Source organism: Triticum dicoccoides, chromosome 6A, assembly GCF_002162155.2.
Source record: "Triticum dicoccoides isolate Atlit2015 ecotype Zavitan chromosome 6A, WEW_v2.0, whole genome shotgun sequence".
Lineage (NCBI taxonomy): Eukaryota > Viridiplantae > Streptophyta > Magnoliopsida > Poales > Poaceae > Triticum > Triticum dicoccoides.
In genome coordinates this window covers 622,109,161-622,132,495 of record NC_041390.1, presented here as the reverse complement: position 1 = coordinate 622,132,495, position 23,335 = coordinate 622,109,161, and the positions used below count along the sequence as shown (strand labels likewise).

At 49.8% G+C, this 23,335-nt stretch overlaps 2 protein-coding genes across 2 annotated transcripts; both read right to left on the bottom strand.

Moving 5' to 3' along the window:
• Positions 1 to 5,007: 5,007 nt before the first annotated feature.
• On the bottom strand, positions 5,008 to 8,266 carry LOC119318592 (silicon efflux transporter LSI2-like). The gene is made up of 3 exons (XM_037593172.1): positions 6,641 to 8,266; positions 5,978 to 6,167; positions 5,008 to 5,617 (listed from the first exon to the last, which is right to left on the bottom strand). Exons 1-3 carry the CDS (start codon positions 7,760 to 7,762, stop codon positions 5,349 to 5,351), a joined length of 1,581 nt encoding a protein of 526 aa, XP_037449069.1. The 5' UTR covers positions 7,763 to 8,266; the 3' UTR covers positions 5,008 to 5,348.
• A 2,145-nt stretch (positions 8,267 to 10,411) lies between these two features.
• On the bottom strand, positions 10,412 to 14,222 carry LOC119318591. Its single transcript, XM_037593171.1, has 3 exons — positions 13,965 to 14,222; positions 13,715 to 13,870; positions 10,412 to 12,091 (listed from the first exon to the last, which is right to left on the bottom strand). The coding sequence occupies exons 2-3, from the start codon at positions 13,823 to 13,825 to the stop codon at positions 10,916 to 10,918; spliced, it is 1,287 nt and encodes a 428-aa protein (XP_037449068.1). The 5' UTR covers positions 13,826 to 13,870; positions 13,965 to 14,222; the 3' UTR covers positions 10,412 to 10,915.
• Between the last annotated feature and the right edge of the window lie 9,113 nt (positions 14,223 to 23,335).

Sequence of the window (23,335 nt, the reverse complement as noted above, 5' to 3'; positions counted from 1 at the left end):
AGTTTCATTGAGAGTGCCATGGAGGAAGGCATTTTTAACATCTAACTGATGGATCGGCCAAGAGGAGGAGACAGCGAGACTGAGAACAACACGAATGGTACTAGGTTTTACAACTGGAGAAAAAGTCTCATCAAAATCAACACCGTGTTGCTGAGAAAACCCACGACAAACCCAACGAGCTTTATAACGAGCAAGAGTACCATCAGCATGAAATTTGTGACGGAAAACCCATTTGCCGGAAACAACATTGACACCGGGTGGTTTGGGAACGAGAGTCCAGGTGTTATTTTGCTGAAGAGCATGAAACTCATCACGCATAGCAGAGTGCCAAAGAGGATCGAGAAGAGCACGTTTATAAGATGTAGGAATAGGGGAGATAGTGGGAACGGCCGTGAGGTTAAGACGTCGTGTAGGGAGGTGAAAGCCACGCTTACCACGAGTGCACATGACATGATCATTGGCCGGAGGTATTATAGGAACGACATTAGATGGAAGAGGCGGTGTGGAGGAAGAAGAGGAAGAAGGAGAAGCAACAATAGGGGAGATGGGCGTGGGAGGAGAGAAAGTTGCTGTCAAGGGAGGAGTGGGGGGCGCGGAAGGTTGTGGTGAAGGAGAAGTGGGCGGTGCAGAAGGCTGCTGTGGAGGCATGGAAGACTGATGCGGTGGTGGTTGTTGCTCCGGGACAATAGAGGTAGGAGCTAGACGAGGGAGGAGAGGAGATGAAGAACGAACAGAGGAAGGTTGGGTTGTGGATGATGTTTGTGTGGCAGCGTAGGGAAAGGTATATTCGTCAAAGACGACGTGACGGGAAATAATGACACGGCCGGATGAGGGATCAAAGCAGCGAGAGCCCTTATGATCATCGGAGAGACCAAGATAAATGCAGGGTAAAGAGCGAGGTTCTAGTTTATGAGAAGTGGTAGAAGTGATGTTGGGAAAACAGAGACAACCAAAAACGCGAAGGGAAAGATAGTCAGGATGGGAAAGAAAGAGGGATTGAAAGGGAGTGTAGAGAGGACATGTTTTGGTTGGTCTAATATTGAGAAGAAGTGTGGCAGTGCGTAATGCTTCAACCCAAAAACGGGGAGGAAGAGAAGCTTGAATAAGCAAGGTGCGAAGAATATCATTGATGGAACGAAGAGAGCGTTCTGCTTTGCCATTTTGAGGAGATGTATAGGGACAAGAAAAACGAAGAAGTATGCCGTGAGAAAGAAAGAAAGTGCGATTGCGAGTATTATCAAATTCTCGTCCATTGTCACATTGAATAAAGTGTATTGGAAGACCAAAGTGGGTTAGAACATATTGATTGAGAAAAATTGGGTGTACATCGGACTTGGCTCGGAGAGGAAAGGTCCAAACATAATGGGAATAATCATCAAGAATTACAAGATAGTATTTGTAACCAGAAACACTAGGAATTGGAGAGGTCCATAGATCACAATGGAGCAATTCAAAAGGAAAAGTACTAATAGTAGAGGATGTACCAAAAGGTAGTCTAACATGTTTGCCACATTGACAGGCATTACAAAGAGAGGTATCATGAGGGACACTAGAACTAGGGATACAAAATTCCTGTAACAATGATGATAGTGTAGCTTTATTAGGATGACCAAGCCGACGATGCCATAGATGAACTGATGCAAGCATGGCGCAAGGAGTGGAAGTGGGGGCGCCATGAAGAGGATAAAGATCGCCGGTGCTATTGTACCGAGCTAGAACCTCCCCCGTTGTCAGATTCTTCACAGATAAACCAAAGGGGTCAAAGGCCACAATAACTTGATTATCGATGGTAAACTGACGAACGGAGATAAGATTAGTAATTAAGGATGGGACTACAAGAATATTGCGTAAAAGAAAATTGTTAGAAGAATAGGGGATGTAAGAATCACCGGTGCAAGAGACAGGAATAGTAGAACCATCACCGATGGTAATGGAAGAAAAAGAAGAAGGGAAACAAGCTGACAAAAAATTCATAGTTGAAGACATATGCGTAGATGCACCAGAATCGAAAATCCAATCCGTACCTTCGTTGTTGAGGGTGAAATTGTTCATGGCGGCGATGAAAGCAGCCTGATCCCAGCTCGGCGATGTGGTCGTAGGAGAGGGAGCAGGCATGTTCATTGGTGCATGCTGCCCGTATGCGTACGGTGACGGAGCCGAAGGAGCACCAGGCGCATAGGGAACCAGGGCGTAGTCAGGCGGAAGCACGGGGGCGCCGGGCGTGGTCGGTGTAGTAGTGGCGGTGTAGACGTGAGCCGGCGGTCGGGGTCCGAGGAGATCAGGGGAGCCGGTGGCAGGACGATGGCCCGGACTCCAGGCGCCCGTGTATGCTGGAGGAGCGCCGTAAGGAGACGGAGCAGACCAAGGCATGGGCCACGCCTGAACCAGCCCGGTCCAGGGATCTTGCTGCTGGTGCCATGCCGTTGGAGTAGATGCCGGTGTAGACGATGATGATGATGACGCCGAGGAGCTGGCGGAGCGAGGCTGGGGCGGCCGGTAGACGGGATTCTTGCCGCGGTAGTTAGGGCTCGGGCGCCAGCCTAGAGGCGGCTGGACAGGGGCCGACGACGAAGTGGATGGAGCTGGCGCCGAAGACTTGGTGGTGGTGTGAAAGGCATATTGGTGGTGGGTAAGGGAACTAGGGTTGAAGAAGGAAGAAGAGGCAGATGGCGATCTGGCGGCGTTGAACTCGGCCGCGGTAAAGAGAGGCCGCGCCGGAAGAGGTGGAGGGGCCGGCGGAGAGGCCATGTGGAGAAGATAACCTAGGCGACGGATACCATGAAGATTATTGAATTCTGAATATGTATTAGGGCCTCAAAGGGTTGTTTATATAAGATACAAAACTTGGGGGCCAAGGATAGTAGAGATAGATTACAATTTGAACTACCAAATATACAAACCGAATATATACTCTAATACTATGTACATTGTCAGAACAACATCATCATGATCCTGCACATTTCGGATGGGACGTATGACATGGCTCAACTTCCGGGGAAAGCTTACGATGAAAACCAGTATCTAGGGTATTCCAAGCTGCTCGACAGGGCCGTGGTAGCGAACTACGAGAGCGGGGTTCACTATGTGGCGCTTGACAAATTCATCCTACAGGTATGGACATTGACGGAATTAGTCGATGGCCAGGTGCGCTGGATGCTAGCACATGAGGCAGACCTTAGTCTGTATGAAGTTAAAATACAAGAGCAGAGGGAGCCTAGAGTGTTGTGGGATGTGGTCGAAAAGAATACATTAGTCAGCTTGTTCGAAGCTTGTAACACGAAGGAAATCATATATGATGAGGATGCTGACCAGAGCGACATGACCGATGACATCGATGGTGACGGTGATGACGATGAAGAAGAATGCATCCATGAGGAGGATGACTTCAATGGCACAACCAACGATGTTGATGACGATGGTCACAATCATAGTTGGGATGCACATGAAAATGAAGATGGTGAAATCAAAAGCGAAGAGGGCTCTGAGTACGAGCCGGAAGACTTTCCCATCGACATCGACGAAGAAGACAAATCCAATAGTGAGGATGATTCTAAGTACTACTGGGACTCAGGCGAGGACAACTTCATTGACCTCGATGAAAGTGCCATCCACTTCAAGGACGAGGAGTCTGAGCATAACTATAGGGTCTTGGGATTACATCCGCACAAGGATGTGGTGCTCCTACGCAATGCGATCCTCGGCCACATCATGGCATACCATTTCAAGACCTCAAGGATACAACATTTAGGAGATCGTCTCGTGCGTGGTATGGGTCCTTCTGGCGCCCATGCCGCGTTCCCTTATCGCCCATGCTATGTGGATGCGCTTCCGGCAACTAAACTACGCTATAATAGAAGGTATTATTACAATCGTTATTGATCATGATCTGGCCCATAGTGTGTAACTCCTTGGAAGGGAAGAAGAAGCGTGATGAAGGTAGAGCCTATGTAGTACGTATCCTCGAATATGTTGCGACTTTGCTATGGATGATGAGCTACGTGTTGGATCGAGCACGGTTGATGGATCAGAGATATATAATGAATTCTTGTTTCTTTTAATTACCAGCCTGTTTATCAGCTGGATGCACACGAAAAGCAGATGGATGATCTATGCATACTTGAGAGAGGATCTAAGAACTTATATATTTAGTCCTGGCTAATTATTAATTAGTAGTACTTCGCATAGCTAGTACTAAAAGATTTGCATGGACATCCTCGCTGCGTTAGATAAGATAGTGCAACATGCAAACGAGAGAAGGAAAGTATGTTCATGGAGTAAAAACACTAGCATCTACCACATAAAATGGGAGAAGTGACCAGCAGACCTCGACTACATTAAACTGAAAAACAGAGAAACTGGAATAAAAACACTAGCATCTACTAGTACATAATATCATACACGAAAATAGCTTAAGCCATCATAGTTTGGACACCAAAGCTTGATCTAGCAATACGAAGCACAATTGGAGAGCATGTTCATGGTGTCTCCGTCGCATTCCCTTACGGCCCATGCTACATCGATGCTCACCCCGCGACTAAACTACCATACCATCATCATGGTCTGCCGGGGGCAATCCTCCTTTTCTAATTTTTTTTAAGGTTGGTGATATGGCCCACAACACGTAACTCTCTTTAAGGAAAAACAAGCATGGTGAAGATTATACCTGGCCATCCGCCGGGTCGGGCCTGAGCCCGACCCTCCACTGCAAAAGCCCGCTGGACCTCTTCGTAAAACAGCAAATATGGTGGGCCCGGGCCCAGCTCAGCCCGGCCTTCGGTCTCAAAACCTAGGCCCGGACCTGGCCCATGGGCAAGACCGGGCCGGGCTTTTTTGGGCCGGGTCAGGTCGGGCTGTTCGGGCCGGGCTGCCCATGGCCAGGACTAGTGAAGATGGACCAATGTTGCACATGGAATGCATTGTGCCTACGAGGATGGCATGTGGAGACAGGGGCCACATGTCAAGCTGGATGCATGCATTATCTTTTCCCACTTGGTTGATCGGTCAACAGATTGCAATGTGTACCATCCAATTCATCGTGAATACTGAACAAATATACACCTCCTTTTACTTGCTTGACTGAGACATCTGCTACTCATGTACATCTTCTTCTTCTTCCTCCTCTTTTTCAATATATATAGAATGTACAACCCAAAAAGCCTCCGAGCACCACCATGAATTGCATCATCCGTGCTCGGGGGCCTCCCAGCTTCTTTGTGGCACAAGACTTACCCCACAGGCCACAAATGACGGCCCAACATTCACAATTTTAAAAATTTACATGCCTATATATCCATATGAATCATATCTTCTTCTGCTGCTGTGTTGGTGATAATCATGATCTCTCTTGTTCAGTTGCTCTTGATGAGCAGCAGGCCGATGCCGGTGACGATGAGCGTCGCCGGGAAGCCGAACTGGAGGTGGCTGAAGAAGGAGAGGGTGTAGCCAAACTGCTGGGACCGGCGCGCCTGCTCGCACACGATCAGGTTCGCCGCCGACCCCAGCAGCGACAGGTTGCCGGCCACCGTGCTCACCCACGCCAGGATCAGCCACGCGTTGGTCTCCGCCGCCGGGGAGATCGCCGCCGCCGAGGCCGCCACCCGTGCGCCGAGCAGCAGGACTGCAACAAAGCACAAAACCAATGCAGAGTCTGTCAGTAGTATGTTTGTGGTGCAGGGGATTTGGCATGTTCAGCTGGATCTCTTGTTCTTTAGTAGAATGAATGATTGGCCGATCTGATAGAAGTTGGGACCTCACAGCCTGGCTAGCATCTAACACATTCAGAAATTATTGCACGGCTGATCCAAAAATGAATCGTGCCATTGTTTGGTGACCCTGCTTACTGCTGTCTGATTAATCACAGTTTGGAAGCATATATGAAATTTGCACAAAAATAGACGAAATTCACTCTAATTTTCATATATTGTGATAAATGGAGCATGTATTCCGCAATGAGGGGGGGAGGGGGAGAGGAACTAACCGGTCGGGACATTCGACGCGACATTAGAGAGGAGAAGGATGACCAGGGCGAGGATGACCACCCCGGTGGGCGTGTCGATCCGCGCGTAGGGCTCCATGAACTCCCAGAACGTGCTCGGAATGCCGGTCTTGTTGAAGCCATCCACCGTGATGAACATCCCACAGAAGAAGAGCAGCAGTGGGTAGGAGACCTGAAATTTGTTTTTCAGCAGCACCACAGTAAGCAACAACGATTGGGATGCACAGTAGTAAGTAATTCTGGTGTGAGTTTTAGTTTCAGAAAGAACACACTGGCCAATCCAATTTGGTGTGAGCAGGTGTAAAATCCGATCAAACAATTTGAATTATTCCAATTCGTAAACAAAAATTTCATTCAAAAATGGGAATTGGTAAATTCATTTTGCAGACTTGCTGGTTCAGTTTAACTGTAGACAGACGACTGACAGACGCCTGTTGCTTCACGGTGACTGTAGAAGTTTGCTGTGAACAATCAATCTCGAACGGTAATCTATTTTTGTGCAAACAGGTGTTAAATTCGACCAAACCATTTGAATTATTTCAGTTGTCAACAAAAGTTTCATTCAAGATGGGAACTGGTGAATTCATTTCGCAGACAAGTTGTTGGTTCAGTTAACTGCAGACAGACAGGCAGAGAGACAGTTACCTTCTCGAGGCAGGGGCGGGCGTCCTTGAAGTCGAGCACGATGAGCGCCAGGGCGGCGGTAATGGCGCTCCAGGACATGTTGAGGCCAAGCAGCAGCGCCACGAGCATGCCGAAGGTGATGGCGTACACGCACGTCTTCCACAGCCTGTTCTTCCACTCCTCGTCCATGGCCGCCTCCTTCTCCTCCGTCGAGTTGAAGCAGCAGTACCCATCCCCCTCCTTGGCCGTCACTCTGGCGGCAGAGCCACGCCTCTGGTGGATCCCGACGCCGTCGGGCGCCGCCTTGGCGACGTCGCCGTTGACGGAGCCAGGCTTCACCGGCTCGCATGAGCAGTGCGCGTCGCAGCCGGCCGCGTCGGGAAGGACAGAGCCGTCGGGGAGGCGGCCGCGGCGCGGGTGGGACATGGTGGCCGGCGAGAAGCGGTGCGAGGTGACGTCGTCCTCGTCGACGACCTCGGCGGGGAGCGCGTCGTGGGACACGTCGACGCACTTCTCGTCCGACAGCTCCCGCCAGTAGAGGCAGAGGAGGATGGCGGCGTTGACGACGACGCCGACGAGGGTGGCCGGCAGGATGCCGAAGACGAAGTCGCCGAAGGAGATGCCGCTCTGCACGGCGATGACGAGGTTCTGCGGGTTGCCGATGGGGGTGGCCGCGGAGCCGATGTTGGCCGAGGAGGCGAGCGCGAGGAGAAACGGCTTGGGCGGGAGGTTGTTCTGGCGGGCGATCTTGAGGATGAACTCGGTGAGGACGACGCAGCAGGTGTCGTTGGTGAAGAGCGCGGAGGCGAGCGCGGAGACGGCGCAGGTGCGGAGGAGCAGGTCCTTGCCGCCCTGGCTCCGCCACGAGAGCGCGCGTCCCAGGTGGCGGAACATGTCGGCGCGCTCCAGGTAGACGCTGACGACCATGGTGCCGAAGAGCAGGCCGAGGATGGGCAGGTCCACCGCGGCGTAGGCCTCGTCGGCGGTGATGACGTTGAGGAGCACCATGAGCATGGCCCCCAGCAGCGACCCCGCCGTGCGGCCGATGGGCAGGAAGGGCACCGCCGGGAACACCGCCAGCACCCAGAAGATGCCGAACGCCGCCGTCCCCAGCGCCACCTTCACCGTCGGCTCCATCGCCATTGCTTGCCCCCACCCTCAAGATTCAAATCTCTGCTTCTCCTCTACACTACTGAATCTGCAAGAATCTCCTCTCCTCTCCTCCAGATTCGATTCAAGAACAGCGAGCGACCTAACTAATCCTCCACCTAGAAAGAAATCTGCAATCTGTGGCCTAGCAAGCTATGAACAGGAGCTAAGATCTGCAACCACCGGCTCGCGAAAACAGAGCTGGACAAGAACCGGAGCGAGCTCCAACCAACTAATGGTGGGGGCGCAAGCGGCAATCATGCATGCACCAACAGCACGTACGTACCAATCCGGAAGCCACCAGCCTCGTCAGCTAGAAGCCTCCATCTCCATGGATGGAGGTATCCCCGAGAACACGCTGAGGAGGAGAAGGAGGAGGATGGAGGAGCTGGTCTGCTCGTGGAGCTCGTGGGGAAACTACTTGGCACCAGAAGAGGTTAACAATGGAACACTTGGCAACGGGCCATTGACCACTTGACGAGCTCCACATGGCCTCCTAGTAGATTGCCCGCCATGGATATTATTTTCCTGCGGCTCCCCCCACCAGTCGATGGGATGTCTGCAACCAAATGAGGAAAATATTTTCTGTATTTCCAGAAACAGAGAAAATGTGGCTGGCTCCTGTGGAGCCGGACCAACTCTGTCCCGGTGCTCTCACCGCATCCTCACATGCACGTCCATGATTAATGGCGATGGATGCTGTTGAGAATTTGCCATGGAGGTGGACCGGCCTTGGATTTTTGTGGCGCCGGGAATAGTACAGTACTCCCTCCGTCCCATAATATAAGAACGTTTTTTACGCTATTGTAGTGTCAAAAATGTTCTTATATTATGGGACGGGGAAGTACATTTTTTGCATCACTCTTTTTGGTTTGGAGAGGTTGATTTTGATTGGACAATGGTGCATGAAAAGGAGAGGTGAAAAAATAAGGGTGTGTCTAGGGCACATCTAGATGTGCTCTAGTTATTGCACATCTAAATGAGTGAATCAAGCATAAAGAGAAAAGAGAAAAGAAAAAGGAAAATATCCACACGAATCTCGACGTAAGATCAATGACATAGGACTTAGATGTGCAATACTTATGGCACATCTAGATGTGCTTTAGCAAAACTGAAAAAAATAATTATCCTGGTACAAAAAGACTTGCTCTTGACTTGGTGGTAGAGAATGATTAGGGGTAATTAGTGAGGTCACTTTCACATTTGCTGGCACAAAATTAACAGGTTAATTAGACATAGAAGTAACTGCCTGGCTTGGATACCATTCTATATTACCAGTGAGGTAACTTTTGGTATCACTGCTAGTCTGCTACTAATGTAGACCTCACAATGATTGACCGGAGGAGATCGCGAGAACACCGCCGGGCCCTGAGACGGCGACGGCGATGGCGATGGGGACGGAGATGGAGATGGAGGTGTGCACGCGTTCACCGGGGGTGGCGCGACGGCGAAGGCAGAGGAGGGAGCTGGATTAGATTATTGATTGCTGATGTGGAGGGTGGTGGGATGTGATTTGGGTTGGTTTGGTGCCCGATCAACGTTATCCGTCGCTTGTCTGAACCCTCAGCCATGCACCCCCATGTTCCTGTCCTCGATTAATGATCATCACCTTAAAACTAATCGTGTCCTGTTGCTTCTCCTTAAACTTCACCTTGTTCATCATGGAGAGGGAGGGGGGCAGTGCTGTGATATTTCCTGCTTCCTGCTGCGCCGGCTGGCTTTCAGCCGGATGTGGATTGGTCGATGCTGAGTTGTTGGGCCCACCAGGAGGAAGAAGAGAAAAAAATATCACCACATGATTAAGGCTCCACAATGAAGCTTGCTGCCACCTAACCTAATCTTGTTGCCACCTGGCCGGCCGGTTGGCCTACACTAATCAATCGTACAAGTTCACCTCCATATTTTTTTCTGAATTAGACCCAAGATTGATATGATGATCAAAATTGTCCCCCGTATTAGTACGACGGGACGAGACGAAAACCGAACTCGTCGTCATCCGCATATTTTTGTTGTTGTTGTTGCTGCTACCGCCATTGTTGTTTGCTTCTTCGAATACATGGATTTTTTCCCCTCTCCTTTTAACTTGCTGAGACTGATGTTGTGGTGTAACGGCACCCCTTGACGAATCTTCGGGGTCATGATATTTAGTTATTACTACGATTATTGCCCGTCTATTTACTAAACTGTCTCGTGATCTCCAGATGATCTCTGGTGGCTCATCTCATGCGTCAGACAGTAGTAGCTTCCGGCTAGAGATTTGCAGACTTCTCCAAGGGGGAAGGCCCCTTTCAGGATCTCTCTTTTTCTTTCTGTCTTTTTGGTCCTATATACTCGGGTTCTTCCGAAGGGCAGCAGAACAACTTATACACCGCAAAAAAGTTAGATTGAAGAGCCAAATTGCTCGCCACCGTCGCAAAATATTGACATCAGCTCCATTGCCGACCTCTGTGGCATTCCTTGGATGGTGCCAGGCAAAATATTGGCATCAGAGACGACATGGTTCAACCAAGTCACGGCCTGGATGATAACATGATTCTCATTGTAATTTCAATATTCACACCAACAGGCACAGAAGATTCATGCGATGAACATCACAGTAGTGATTTCTGATGCTGGCTCCAATCAATCAGCCAGCTACACAGATGAACAACAAAATAGTAATTTGTCATCTGTGATGAGCATCAGGGTAGAATATGGCTCCATCTGACGATGCCGCCGAGAGGAACAGTTCTACAATTCTGGCTAGGTTTATTATGTACATAAACAGCATCATCAGTCCAACAGCAACTAGCAAGTGAGTTAAAAACAGGATTACAACACACGCTGCTACAACGGTAAAAGTATTTGCGGTTTGGTTTTATAACGATGACGACGACAATAACAACAACATCAACAACACATGGAGGGAGGGTTCCAGGATCTGCATCACCACCTTTGGTTTCTTTATATGAATGATGATTAGCTGGACACTGAATTACTTACCACTATAATCTAACCTTTAACTTGCCACTACAACCTGAATGTTTGCATAGGTTTTGGCGTCTCCTGCAGTTGAGATGATGGTGTCTTCCTGTTTGCATTGCAGGAGCAAAAGAAGCAAAAAGAAACTTGTATCTTCCTGTTGTAAGGTTATGGTCAGTGCGGCGGTTAGCTGACCCCTGGCTGCGCCACTGGACGGAAGGACCAGCTCTTCCTCGGCTCAGTTGTGATCGCGGCCACCTTCTCGTTCGCCCACCAGTCGGACCCGAGCGCGCCCGTCTCCTCCACATGAGGGGCATCGACATTGCTGAACTTGAACTCTTTGGCAAGACGGAGGGACAGGGAGCGCCGTGCTTTCTCAGGTAGGTCATGGTATGTTTCATCGACGTAGAGCCCTGCCCTTGTCTCATTGGATTCTCTGGAGTGATCGCCCGTGTTGCTGGATGGAAGGTGGAAAGATGATGCAGCAGATTCTCCAGAAATCGCGGTCTTCTTCTCCAGGCAGCGGGCAACATCCTCTACTGTCAGCTCGAATGAGACCCGGTGATCCATAGCATGATCATTGTTTTGAAGTCTTGCAGAGAAGTCCACGACTGGTACAGCTGCTGTAATGTGGCCATCCAAAAGGGAGCCGCCATTCCTCATATGGCGAGGTATCAACTTCTGTGTAGCAATGCCCTCGCCATCCAGGATCTTTGGGGGCTCACGAACTGGGAAGGAGGGGAAAGTGCTTTGTGAGGAAGTCTGCAACTCAGGGTCAGGGAATGGGGAGCAGGTGCCAGAACAAGCAGAGCTTGGAGATATGAGACGCCCTATTGGGCTCTCAGGGTACATATGGTATGAGTGAAGTTCACCCCTTTCCCCATTCTTGCTGCTGTTGAGTGAAGTCAGAAGCTTTGCATATGGCACCTCAGGGGAGGAAGGGGTTGTCAGATGAACAGACTCTGGTGGGGGAGTGAAAGGAGCCGTTGAAGGTTCAGTTGTGAAGGCCGAGAAGATTGGAGGGGAGACTACCTGTGTCTCATGTGCATATGGCCCAATAGCAAAGATGGATGGAGGACCTGTGGGTGACGGAGAGTTTGGCGAGCGAGGCGAAAAAGATGGAGGGCCCATTGGTGATTGTATAATAGATGCAGATCCTGATTGGAGGAAAGAGGCGGGCGATGATGGAGGTGCAACAAAGGGGAAGACCTGGGGAGGTGGATGATTTGGAATTTCTGGTGCCGGTGCATCTATCCTCTGAGACGCAGATTCTGGGACAAGGACCGCATGGCTGATGCGCCGGTCATTCTTTTGAGCTCCAAAGCAGAAGTATGCGCTCAACCAATCAGTCCATTTCCTTCTCTGCAAATGAACAATACTGCTACTCATTAGTACAGAAACAAAGAGCTGTCATTATGCAGTCTTCTTTAAACAAAGGATATAGCATGTGGCAGCATAAAAAGTTCATAAATAAACAAGGCACATTAATAAAGTATGAACTTTAGAGTTCAATGCCTATGTATAATCAGGATCATGTACACTTTTCTCAGACATATACATTCTATACTAAATTGTCTCCCTTGGCTCCTCAGTATAATCAACAACAATATGCAACTTCTCTAAGAAACCAGAAGACGATATACGAACTATGCTACACAATTACTGTAAAAATCAAAGCAGTCATGAGTGTGATGAAAGATAGAAAAGTGAAACATCATGCTGCTTAGCCTGAAACTAACCAAAAAAATAGTAGAAGTAAATCATACAAGTCACTCAAAATTACAACAGATCACTCAGCCCGATGGAGCAGTAAACAAGGGAGAAACCATAGTTCCAGCCACAACTGTAACGTATAGATACCACATACTTGTTTCCTTTTATGTAGTTATTAGTCACCACTTACAGCCACAGGGTTAAAATCATAGCTCCACTACCAAGGGATCTCACATCAGCAAGTGCCGGCTGCTATTATAAGAAAACAGACACTAGGAATACTGTTTGTTTCATGTGGTCCAAGCTAAAAGTACTGGAGAGTAGCAATCATAGGTGCACCACATTACCTTAATTTTTTTCATGAACAGACAAAAACTGTGACTAACTAACATAACAGGACGAATGCCTAAACAGCAGGCCATGCATTAAAAAAGGGAGTAACTAACGCCAGGGATTAAAAACAGAAATAATAGCTGGTGGCATATCACCAGCTAAGAGAGAATATTTTTGTCCCATCTGGTCCTCTCAAGAATTCAAACAGACCGTTTCAACTATGCCCGTTAATTCCATGCAAGTATTCAGTGCTGATAGTTTGTTTCATCCGACGCCAAAAGTGGCACACGGTATAAATAATCTTCTGAAGAGAAAACATGAATTACATCTCCCCAAAAAAATACAGGCAGGTGCAAAACTTGATTTCCTATCAGTTTTGCCCACCACCATGTATTGCTAAACAATGTATCCAAAGTTTACAAGTCAACTTAGTGAAGGTGAAGCAAGCAAACCTGCCCGCAGTGATGTACTAGAATGCAACTATATTTCAAAGCGCACAACTAACCTGTGTAACTAATCCCCCGTCCTAACTCGCTCATGGAGTCCGTATTTTGTAACATGTGTTTCCCAACTGAACTCTGATGCTGTACAGAACATGTACCTATTACACCTAAGTAGTTACTATTACACAGCAACCAGGTACCAGGCAGCACATCTATGCAATCACAAGCACATGTGAGTTGGCGACCGGGTGATAACAGGATGCACCATCATACTAAGCTCTCGTCGAGGCAAATGACTCAAAGAGGCAGCACAAACCAGCGATTTCACTTGAAAATGCATACACAAACGATGCATCTACTAAACAATCATGAACTCTACCGCAGCAGCATAACGATCAGAGCAAGCCCGCTAAACGACCCGACCAGACCATACGATGCGGCAGCAACATGGACGGTAACAAAAGTTCACACAGCGGGCAGGGGTGGAAGCACGAACCGGCTCCACGGTGGGCTGCCTGCGGCTCCCGGCGGTGACAATGGCGGCGGCGGCCGCGTTGACGGTGTCGACGCTGTTGTGCACGGGCCTCATCTCGCTCCCGCGCTCCATCGGGTCAGTCCACCGAAGAAACGGGATCGATCGGCAGCCGACGAACTGGACGGGCAGGGAGATTCGAATCAGAGACCAGAGCGAAATCAAAAGCAAGAGCAGAGTAAGAGCAGTCGAGGCAAGGCACAGGGCTCCTCACCGCCGAAGCAGGCGACCCCGGAGCAGCGGATCGGGCGGATCTCCCCTCCGCCCCGACCGGCGCAGGGGAACGCCTCCCCGACCGGACGAGCGGTGCTCCTCCCTCCTCCCTCCCGCCTCCCGGGATCAGGCGGCGAGCTGCTGCGGCGGCGGCATGGATCGGCGGGATCGGGGCGGAGGCGGGGCCGGATCCGAGCGCGACGGCGGCGGCGAGGAGGAGGGGGTTGGGGACTGGAGGGGACTCGACTCGCCTCTGATGATTACTGAATGAAACTAATTGAAATTTTTTAGACTGGAGGGGATTCTTATACCCCTCCTGCTCGAGTCAAACACGCCATTAGCCCTCCACCCGCGGAATTACCATCCTGCCCCCTGCCTGCTTTCCCACTCTCTCTTCTCCTCCTTTATGGAAAAGGAAGGATTTTATGCACTGCCAAAGCACATTTACTAATATATTTAGCGTGTAATTAATGTCGTAAATATATATAGTCGCTGGGCATGCAATTGATGCGAGACTAATATCCTACCTAATACAATCTGCAATTGATATCGTACCAAATATCGGCGTGTATTAGTTACCTAGCTACGTCGAATCGTTTGAAAAAGGAAGGATCTCATGCACTACCACAGCTCATTTCGAAAGGATGTTTAAAAACTTCTGTTTACGCCGGTCGTCAGATCATGTCAATCCAATGATTTAGATTGTTCCAGCATTAAATGCTTTAATATATTTAGCGTGTAATTAATATTGTTCATAATGGTACTATATAGTTGCTAGGCATGCAATTGACGCGAAACTAATATCCTGCCTAATACAACGTGCAGTTGATGTCCTACCAAATATCGACGTGTATTGCAGGTACGCCATTACTAGTTGCGTCAAACAATTTGAAAATGCACGATGACTTTTATACACATGACGCGATTATTTTGAAGTTCGTTACACATGTTGCATGGTTACTCGATGGTCTGGTTATACGTGTTGCAAGTCGCCGCATGTTTACTTTTGCAGTACACATGTTGCGTGGTTACTCGGTGGTCGCACGTCGCCGCATGTTTACTTTTGCAGCGCGTTACACATGTCATGTGATCGCTTTTTGTGGTCCTTTGTACATGATGTGTGGTTGCTCTCGTGGTCTATTATATATGCCGCATGGTTTGCTTCTATAGTATGTTGTACATGTTGCACGGTTGCTCGTGTGGCCTGTTAGACATGCAACGGTTACTATAGTCTGTTGTACATTATGCGTACTACACTGTTCATTGTCTTTGTAAGAAATGTTTTGTCCACATACAATATGCTACGGAGAATATGTGTATATTTTTTTCCCATCAAGTTCAGATAGCTTACATCGCTCAAAAGAAAAAGGTTTAGATAGCTTACCATGCGTGCCGCATGGTGCGTGTGTCCCTGTTTTCAAGTTGATGTCCGCCTGGTCAAAGAACTTATGTTGATAGTACTTCCTTCATCTCGAATTACTTGTTTCAGAAATGGATAGAAACGGATGTGTCTAAAACTAAAAATACATCTACGGACATCCGTTTCTACGACAAGTAATTATGAACGAAGAGGGTAAGAAAAGTAAGTTTTATCTTATTTTCGCTCCGCCAAATCTTGGCTAGACCATAAGTTTGGTCCACCAAGATGGGAGCAACTTACTTTGTCAAACCAAAGAACCCGCATGTACGCGCGCAGAAAACAATTGTTTAGCAACATGTTTCGTTTCTCCAAATTAAGAAAACTTTCGGCAATCAAAACGTTCTTTATTTATTTTTCTCGGAGCCTCGGTGGTGGTGTTGTGTACAACACAAAAGTAGAATGCACAAGAGTTGATAATGGTAAAAAAGCATTTGCTTCTTTGACCTCGACTCACCTCAAGTGGCAACCGATCAGAATTACCCCCAAAGGGAACACACCCGAGGGCATTTGGGTCAGAGCGGGGCTGCAGATGAGATGGCGCTATCCATCCCCACGTGTGCGTGTGGTGAGGCAGATGCAATCATGGCCGCACAAACCCCCCCAACCCGCACACCCACGTCGCCGTCAGACCTCTCCCGGCCCCACCCGTCGGCGGCACGGGTAATCACAGCCCGCGGTGGCCGGCGTCGGGCCAGAGAGGCCGCCCCGCCCCGCCGCGCGCCCCTCGTGCGGCCCCCCGGGTGAAAAAGGCGCCTTTCTTTCTTTTTCTTTTCGTTTCTCACTCTCACCCTTTTACGTCTCCCCTGTCCGCTGGCGGCTTTTCGCGCGAATCTTCTTCTCTCGCCGCTTTTGTTTGTGTATTTATATTTTGATTACGCGTTGCCGCTCCGTACGCGTACGCAGGGGAATAAACCAAACTACGGGTGGTGGCAGTAGTGTGGTTCGTTCACCCACTGGCGCTGGACAGCGTGGCCCTGCGCTGCACACGTGCACACCTTCCCCTCTTGAATTTTTTTTTCTTCTGTAGAGAAAAAAAAGAATCTTCTCATGCATGCATGGCCATTGTTCTCCTCCTCTTCTTCTAATTGCACTGCTAGTGGGCATAATCCAGGCTTATTATATTTAGAAAAAATATTTGGGAAATCAGTCGCAGCTAGCTTAGCATCGATCTCTCCTGGATGATCAGGCTCCAGCAGGCAACTAACTAGGGCTGGCTGGCTACCCATACCCGAAAGGAAAAGCAAAAAAGGAAAGCAATGCACACTAGCTGCTATATTGCGGTTGCGGGCGTTGTTTAGTTGGAGCTAGTAACTGATGTGAATGAGTGAAGGTATTTTAAAGCGGCTAGCCTGCAAGTAGACCTGGACCTGGATGCATCATCCGCAAGCAGACGCGTACGCGCGCTGTTTTGTCTGATTGTTAGGGTGATGATGCGTAGCAACTGAAATACTGTATATCAATGGCTGTATGTGTGCATGTAATCTTTCGTCCTGTCAACCTCCACGTACTACGTACCTAAGTACCATTGGTGGGATGGGATCGATGTAGAAATTTTGGTTACTCGGCAGCCGCCCAGCAGCTCACTCCGTGGAAGGTCAACCGGTTCTATTTCCATGGCTGGTAGTACCCAATAATGCATCCATGCTGCGCTGCAAAATACAGTCGTATGCTCCTCTGAGTCTGAGTTATGCAGGACCGTATGTCCACATGACTAGGGTGTGGAGCAGTTACCATGTCGTACAGGTGCCCAGGCGCACAAACTCCACCTGACCATCTTCTGATTCCACGAGTGTCCATACCCTTAGTTGGATTTTGTCGTGCGCCGCATAGTGAACCCCTCTCTCGTAACTCGCTACGACAGAGCTCTCGAGCAACTTTGACCAACTTGTGTGTTCATCAATACAAGTTTTACCTGGTAATTGGGCCATGTTGTACACCCCCTTCGAGTTGCGTAGGATCAAAAGGATGTGGTTCCAGCAATGTACGTAGAGCGACCCCTGCCAGTACTCGGCCGACTTCCAAATTTTGACGCGACTTGGGTGTGGCGCGGTCACCATGTCATAGAGTTTCCTAGGGGCGTAATGCCCCGGTACAAACTCCCGGTTCACCCATTGATTGGTCTGTGACGAGAATACCGATATAGAAATCACATCTGATGGTGGTGTTGTATTAAAATCTCTTACATAATCAAAATGATATGTGATGTCTATCTCCTCTTGGTCTTCCTCAGATAGGTTTTCTTCTTCAAACAACATAGGCAAGTGCAGCTGCTCCAAATTAACCTCGACCCAAGTTTGCGGCTGGGTCCTTCCCTCTGGTAGGATCTTTCCCTTTGGAAGGAGGAAAACCTCATGGTGCCGCGACACGGCCGGGTCAAAGGCGAGGAACATGCCCTCGACAAATGGCCACGTTTCCTTCTCTGGCAATGGCGACAGGCTAGCGATTCGCACCGTGGCCGGGTTGCACACATAAAGATGATGTTTTAACCTGTTCTTGAGGAGAAGGAGACCGTTGCAACAGTGGAGCACGGAGAAGGTGCTGTGCCGAAAGAGAGGATGCCGGAAGACAGCCCCGTCGTAAGCCCCACCTAGTTGTTCTGAACGCGTGGGCACGGGCGCGGACGGGGCGAAGAAGGAGGATTTATTGGCGCATCCGTAGTTGGTGGTGAAGATGCCGGGGAACGGGCCCCGGGGGAAGAAGTGCGGGAGGAGGAGCTTGTGGGCGTCGACAATGGCGCGCCACGTGCGGCAGACGCGCCGGGACTCAACGAGTGGGCGGCAGGGGAGACGGCTGAGGATGTCGAGGAGCACGTCGTAAGGGAAGGAGATGCCGTTGCCGTCGGTCCCGTCCATCTGGCCGGTGAGCCGGGCGGGCGCTGTTGGACTCGCAGAGGGCGCTGGTCGATGGAGAGAGATGAAGGCGCCGATCGATCGATGGAGAGCGACGAAGGCTAGGGCGATCGATGAAGTTGCATAAATAGAGAGTGTCTCCGTAGTCAATTCTAGGTTGAATTGCGAGTTGATTCGGATCGACCTGCGGCCGTACGTGTTCAAGTCTGACACCACTTATCTTGCCATTAACATGGACATCATTTCAATCTCTGAACTTATTTTTTGTACAGAAAAAACTAAACAATTTTTTTTAACTACAAGCACCGACACGCCTATAGGTCTCTAGAAAAACCTTTTTCAGTGGTTTGACTTCAAAATTTTGCAAAACCTAAAAGTTTGGCAAGGAAACATTTTAGGCTAATTTTAGATACCTTGTCTATAGGGAACTCAACGTTGGCCTTTGCTTATTTGCTTGCTTTGCCAAACTACGCACACTCAAATGTAGGCTTGCCCTGTCCAACGTAGCATATGCCGCCACCAAGTTCCCCCTGTGCCGCTGCATCAGTCCACTTCTCTTGCCCGTTTGACGGCCTCGTCGGCGGTAGGAGGAGTGGGGACCCATCCACCCATTATGTTTTTCTTCATCTCATGTATTGTTTCCTGATGACATCAACGAGGTGGTGACGGTGATGTCGTGTTGGAATAATGTCTCTCTAGTGTCTCCCTACCCCGACAACGTCCGATATGGCGCCAGCGAAGCGCCTATGAGAGTTTGTGTCCCAAGATCTTTGGCTCTCTTCAGATCTTGGAATTTTGTGTATCCTTCAAGGAGAGAAATTGGCTGGCCATTGGTGTGACGAGGTTTGAACAAACTAAATAGAGCTTTCTTGCTGTCGGCTGCCTCCCACTGTAGTTTCGTCTCCATGTAAGAGTAAGCATCTATTTGACGACCAAAACGACCAAGGTCAGCCTTGTGTGTTAGCATCCACCCCACCTGGCCATCAGCTAATTAGGTCAATATCCATATATGTAGTTCCGTATTTTTCAAATGTCACATAGTGAACCCCTTTCTCGTAGCTTGCCAAGACAGACCTCCTTAGTGGCGTGGTAAAACATACATATTCTTTATCTTTATAAGCTTTCCCTGGTAGCGGAACAATGTCATTGGCCTCCTCTGAGTTGTGCAGGATCATAACAACGTTATTCCAACAATGCACGTAGAGTGACCCTTGCCAGTGTTCAGCTGAGTTCCATCTTGTCATATCACTAGGATGCGGGGCAGTCACAGCGTCGTAGAGGTTCCCAGGGGCGCAATGCCGCGGCTCAAACTCCCGGCTCACCCATTGCATAGTCTGTGACGAGAGCACTAACATAGAGATTGCCTTTTCCTTGTCCGGTTGGATCTCTCCTCTCAGTAGGAACACCTCATGGTGCAGAGACACGGCCGGGTCGAAGGCCAGGAACATGCCCACATTGAAGAGCGAAAAATCACTTGACGGTCGTGGTAGGCAAGCATAACGCGTCGTCGCCGGGTTGCAGACGTAAAGATCGAGTGGAAACTTCTTGAGGAGAAGGAGGCCGTTGCGGACGCCGAAAGACTGGGCCGTCGCGAGCTCTGCGTGGCCGCTCTGAGCGCGGCGCCGGCGGGGCAAAAAAGGACGACTCGTTGTCGGTCCCGTAGTTGTCTGTAAAGATGCCGGGGAAGGGCCCCCGGGGGAAGAAATACCGGAGGAGGAGTTTGTGGCCGTCGACTATGGCACGCCACGCTCGGCAGACGCGCCTGGACTTGGCGAGGGGGCGGCATTGGAGGCGACCGAGGATGTTGAGGAGGACGTCGTAGGGGAAGCAGATGCCGTTGCCGTCGCTCCCGTCCATCCGGCCGGCCGGCAGGGGTGCAGATCGATCAGCCCGGAGAAGACGCGGATCTTGGGATCAAACTTAGGCGAGTAGTAGTACAGGATAGGCGGCGATTGATCGAGTTGTGTAAATAGTAGTAGTACTGGTGGCTGGGTAGATGGAGTCCGTCTGCGTCCGTAGTTGGGTCTAGGTTGAATTGATTGTGCATATTGATCCGGTACGTGAGTTGGTTCCGAGTCCATGTCCAACACGTAGTACGTGTTTTGGTTTTGTGTCTGTTGAAGCTTTCTTTCTGGCCTTCCATATCGATCGTATCAATGGCTGCCGCCGTACACCACATTCCGAGGATCAAATGGTCGAACAAAGATGTAGTACGTTACAAGAACTCATCAAGAGATAAATAAAAGGAGAACTCAAAGCCACAACCGGCAAAACATAAAACTAGAGGCCTATACACTTGTCCTATGGTTCCCGGGCGTAGCAAAAACACATGCTAGTTGCACCAAAAAAGATCAATGAATCCAGCAAAAAGCACACTGTCACGCCGGCCACAACGAAAGGCTCGTCTATCCACCAGCAAAAATCATTGCGAGTTCCAGGAAAACACTATGCCAGTTCCAGTAAAACCTATCTCGGGACGTGGCTTCTGCATTGAAGCAGCAGCCACGCCAGAGAGGTCGCGTGCGTCTGCGCCGCCTTTCCATTCGGTCAAATCGCGACATCAATGCCGGCCGTTGCATGCTCTGATCCGGCATGAACATGGCGCGCTAAGCGGCGCGACATGTGGGATGGAAAGTGCGGGAAGGATGGGTAGGTGGTTTGGGTCGACCAGGACGGTCAGAAACTGGCTTGGGAGCGGTCCAGACTCCTGCAAATCACGTTTGTCTTCGGTGTGTGAGAGAAAACACGTCCGGACTGCACTGCAGACTAATACAAGCCAGCGTTGAATGGCTTCCGCGGTTCGGACAACGCGGTCCATACAGTTGCAAAAGGTTTGAAGGTCAGCATTAAAGATGCCTTGAGCAGCCTTGCCTGAGCCGAAGCCGGAGACGACAATGTAGCAGCTGCGCCACCGGCCGTGTGGTTTTTTTTTGTGTTTTGCACCAAAATGCATTCAAGAAAGTCTAGACCAAAATTTCCTTCAGCACAAATCAAAATTTTCACACCCAAGAATATCATCAGTTCATTGCGTATTGCGTATATATCGGCTGACAAATTGCAACCCAGGAGAAGATAGATAAAAATTCCACCACATAAGTACTATTACAGTGGCACACAAATTTCAGCAGCAATACAGTGAAGCTGATCAGGGGCAGCTCTTCCAAAGTTGGAAACGCAAACCACACAAAACTACATACCCACTAGATCATTAAGGGCAGGCGTTGTTGTACCCATCTTTTTATGCGCTCGAATGTCAGAGCATCTCCGTCCGTTCGGCCCTCCAGAGGCTTGAAATAGCGCCGCCCTGGGGTGCGCTGACTGAAAAATCGGCGTGGGGATGATTGGGTTCCTAGCCGCCGCCCCAGGTCACCCGAGGTGCCGATTTCGGTCCACTTTCGGCGTAAATTGGCCCACTTTTCAGCCCATTTTTGATGCAAATTGTCCAATTTCAGCCCGTTTTCGGCGTGCTTCAGCACAAATTGAACAGAAACTATTTTTGTCTCATAGTCATCACAGAAAATCAAATAGTTCAATACAAATTATATAGTTGAACAAGTAGTTCAACAAATAAAAACTCATATTTCATCACACGTCGAGCTAGGCGTTGTTGCCCTTGAGCCTCCATAGGTGTTCCACCAGATCCTGCTGCAGTTGTTGATGCACCGGTGGGTCTCGGATCTCCTGACACATATTGAGGAAGGCAGTTCAAATTGCCGATAGGTGGTGATCAACTTGGGCAAGAGGATCCTGTCTGTAATATGGTTCAGTGTCAAACACTGACTCTTCCTGCTCGCTCTCAATAATCATGTTGTGCAAGATGAAACAGCAAGTCATGATCTCCCACATTTGATCTTTCGACCAGGTCTGAGCGGGGTACCGGACAACAGTAAATCGATATTGTTAGAGCACACTAAATGCCTGCTCGACATCCTTACTGCAAGCCTCCTGAACCTTCGCAAAGTGGGAGTTCTTTCCTCTTGGCACAGGGTTTGAGATAGTCTTCACAAATATGGACCATATCGGATAGATGTCATCTGCTAGGTAGTATCCCTCGTTGTAGTGTCGCCCATTGACCTCGAAGTTCACCGGAGGAGAATGACCTTCAACAAGCTTGGCAATGACAGGGGAGCACTGCAGTACGTTGATATGTCATTGTGAGTTCCTGGCATACCAAAGAAGGAGTGTAAAATCCAGAGGTCGTGTGTGGCCACTGCCTCAAGTAGCACACTGCAACCGCCTTTGGCGCCTTTGTACATCCCTTGCCAAGCAAATGGACAGTTTTTCCATTTCCGATGCATGCAGTTGATGCTTCCAAGCATCCCAAAAAATCCTCTTGTTACATTCTGTGCTAGGATCCGAGCAGTGTCTTCCGCATTGGGTGATCGCGAGTATTGCAGTTCAAACACTGCCACCACTGCCCTGCAGAACTTGTAGAAACACTCAATCATCGTGGACTCGACCATGCGCCCATAGTCTTCCACTGAATCACCGGGAGCTTTGTATGCAAGCATCCTCATAGTTGTCATGCACTTTCGGAGTGAGGTGAATCCAAGTGTGCCGGTGCAATTCTTCTTGCACTTGGAGTAGCTGTCGACCTCCTGGATGGAATTCACAATCCTGAGGAAGAGATTTCGGCTCATCCGATAACGGCGCCGAAATACTTTGCGTCGTGCAGTGGAGCGTCAGCGAAGTAGTCGGAGTAGAGCAAGCAATAGCCTTCCAGTTGATGCCTCTGCTTTGCCTTCAGCCGGCCCGGCGCCGAGCCACCTCGCCGCGGCTTTGCATTGCTCATGAGCAGGCTGGCCAGGGCAGCGACGACCATGAGATGCTCTTCGTCCTGGGCGCCGGCATCGGCTTCCTCCTCCAGCGGCGCCGCGAGCGCCTCCTCGTCGTCTGAGTCCATCGCCGAGCGGAAAAATCTCCGAACACCTGGCGAGCGTGGTAGGCGCGCAGCCGCTGGTACCCCGCCCTGCGCGGCCGGAGCGCCGAAAAGCTCGCCCAGGAACGGGGTGGAGGATGCCGCGGCAGAACCCTCTCTCTTTTTCGGCGGGGGATGGCCTATCTAGCGGTGGTGGGGGTGGTCGGCGCCGGGATCAGCAATGT

What these genes read in the sequence shown, in the direction of transcription:
- LOC119318591 (XM_037593171.1), bottom strand. Translation starts at nt 13,825, where the DNA reads ATGGAGCGCGGGAGCGAGATGAGGCCCGTGCACAACAGCGTCGACACC. An exon ending in GGCAGCCCACCGTGGAGCCG is followed by an intron (nt 12,092 to 13,714) that starts GTTCGTGCTTCC and finishes GTTCATTTGCAG; the next exon opens with AGAAGGAAATGGACTGATTG.
- LOC119318592 (XM_037593172.1), bottom strand. Translation starts at nt 7,762, where the DNA reads ATGGCGATGGAGCCGACGGTGAAGGTGGCGCTGGGGACGGCGGCGTTC. An exon ending in CCCGCCCCTGCCTCGAGAAG is followed by an intron (nt 6,168 to 6,640) that starts GTAACTGTCTCT and finishes AACAAATTTCAG; the next exon opens with GTCTCCTACCCACTGCTGCT. An exon ending in CGCGTCGAATGTCCCGACCG is followed by an intron (nt 5,618 to 5,977) that starts GTTAGTTCCTCT and finishes GCTTTGTTGCAG; the next exon opens with TCCTGCTGCTCGGCGCACGG.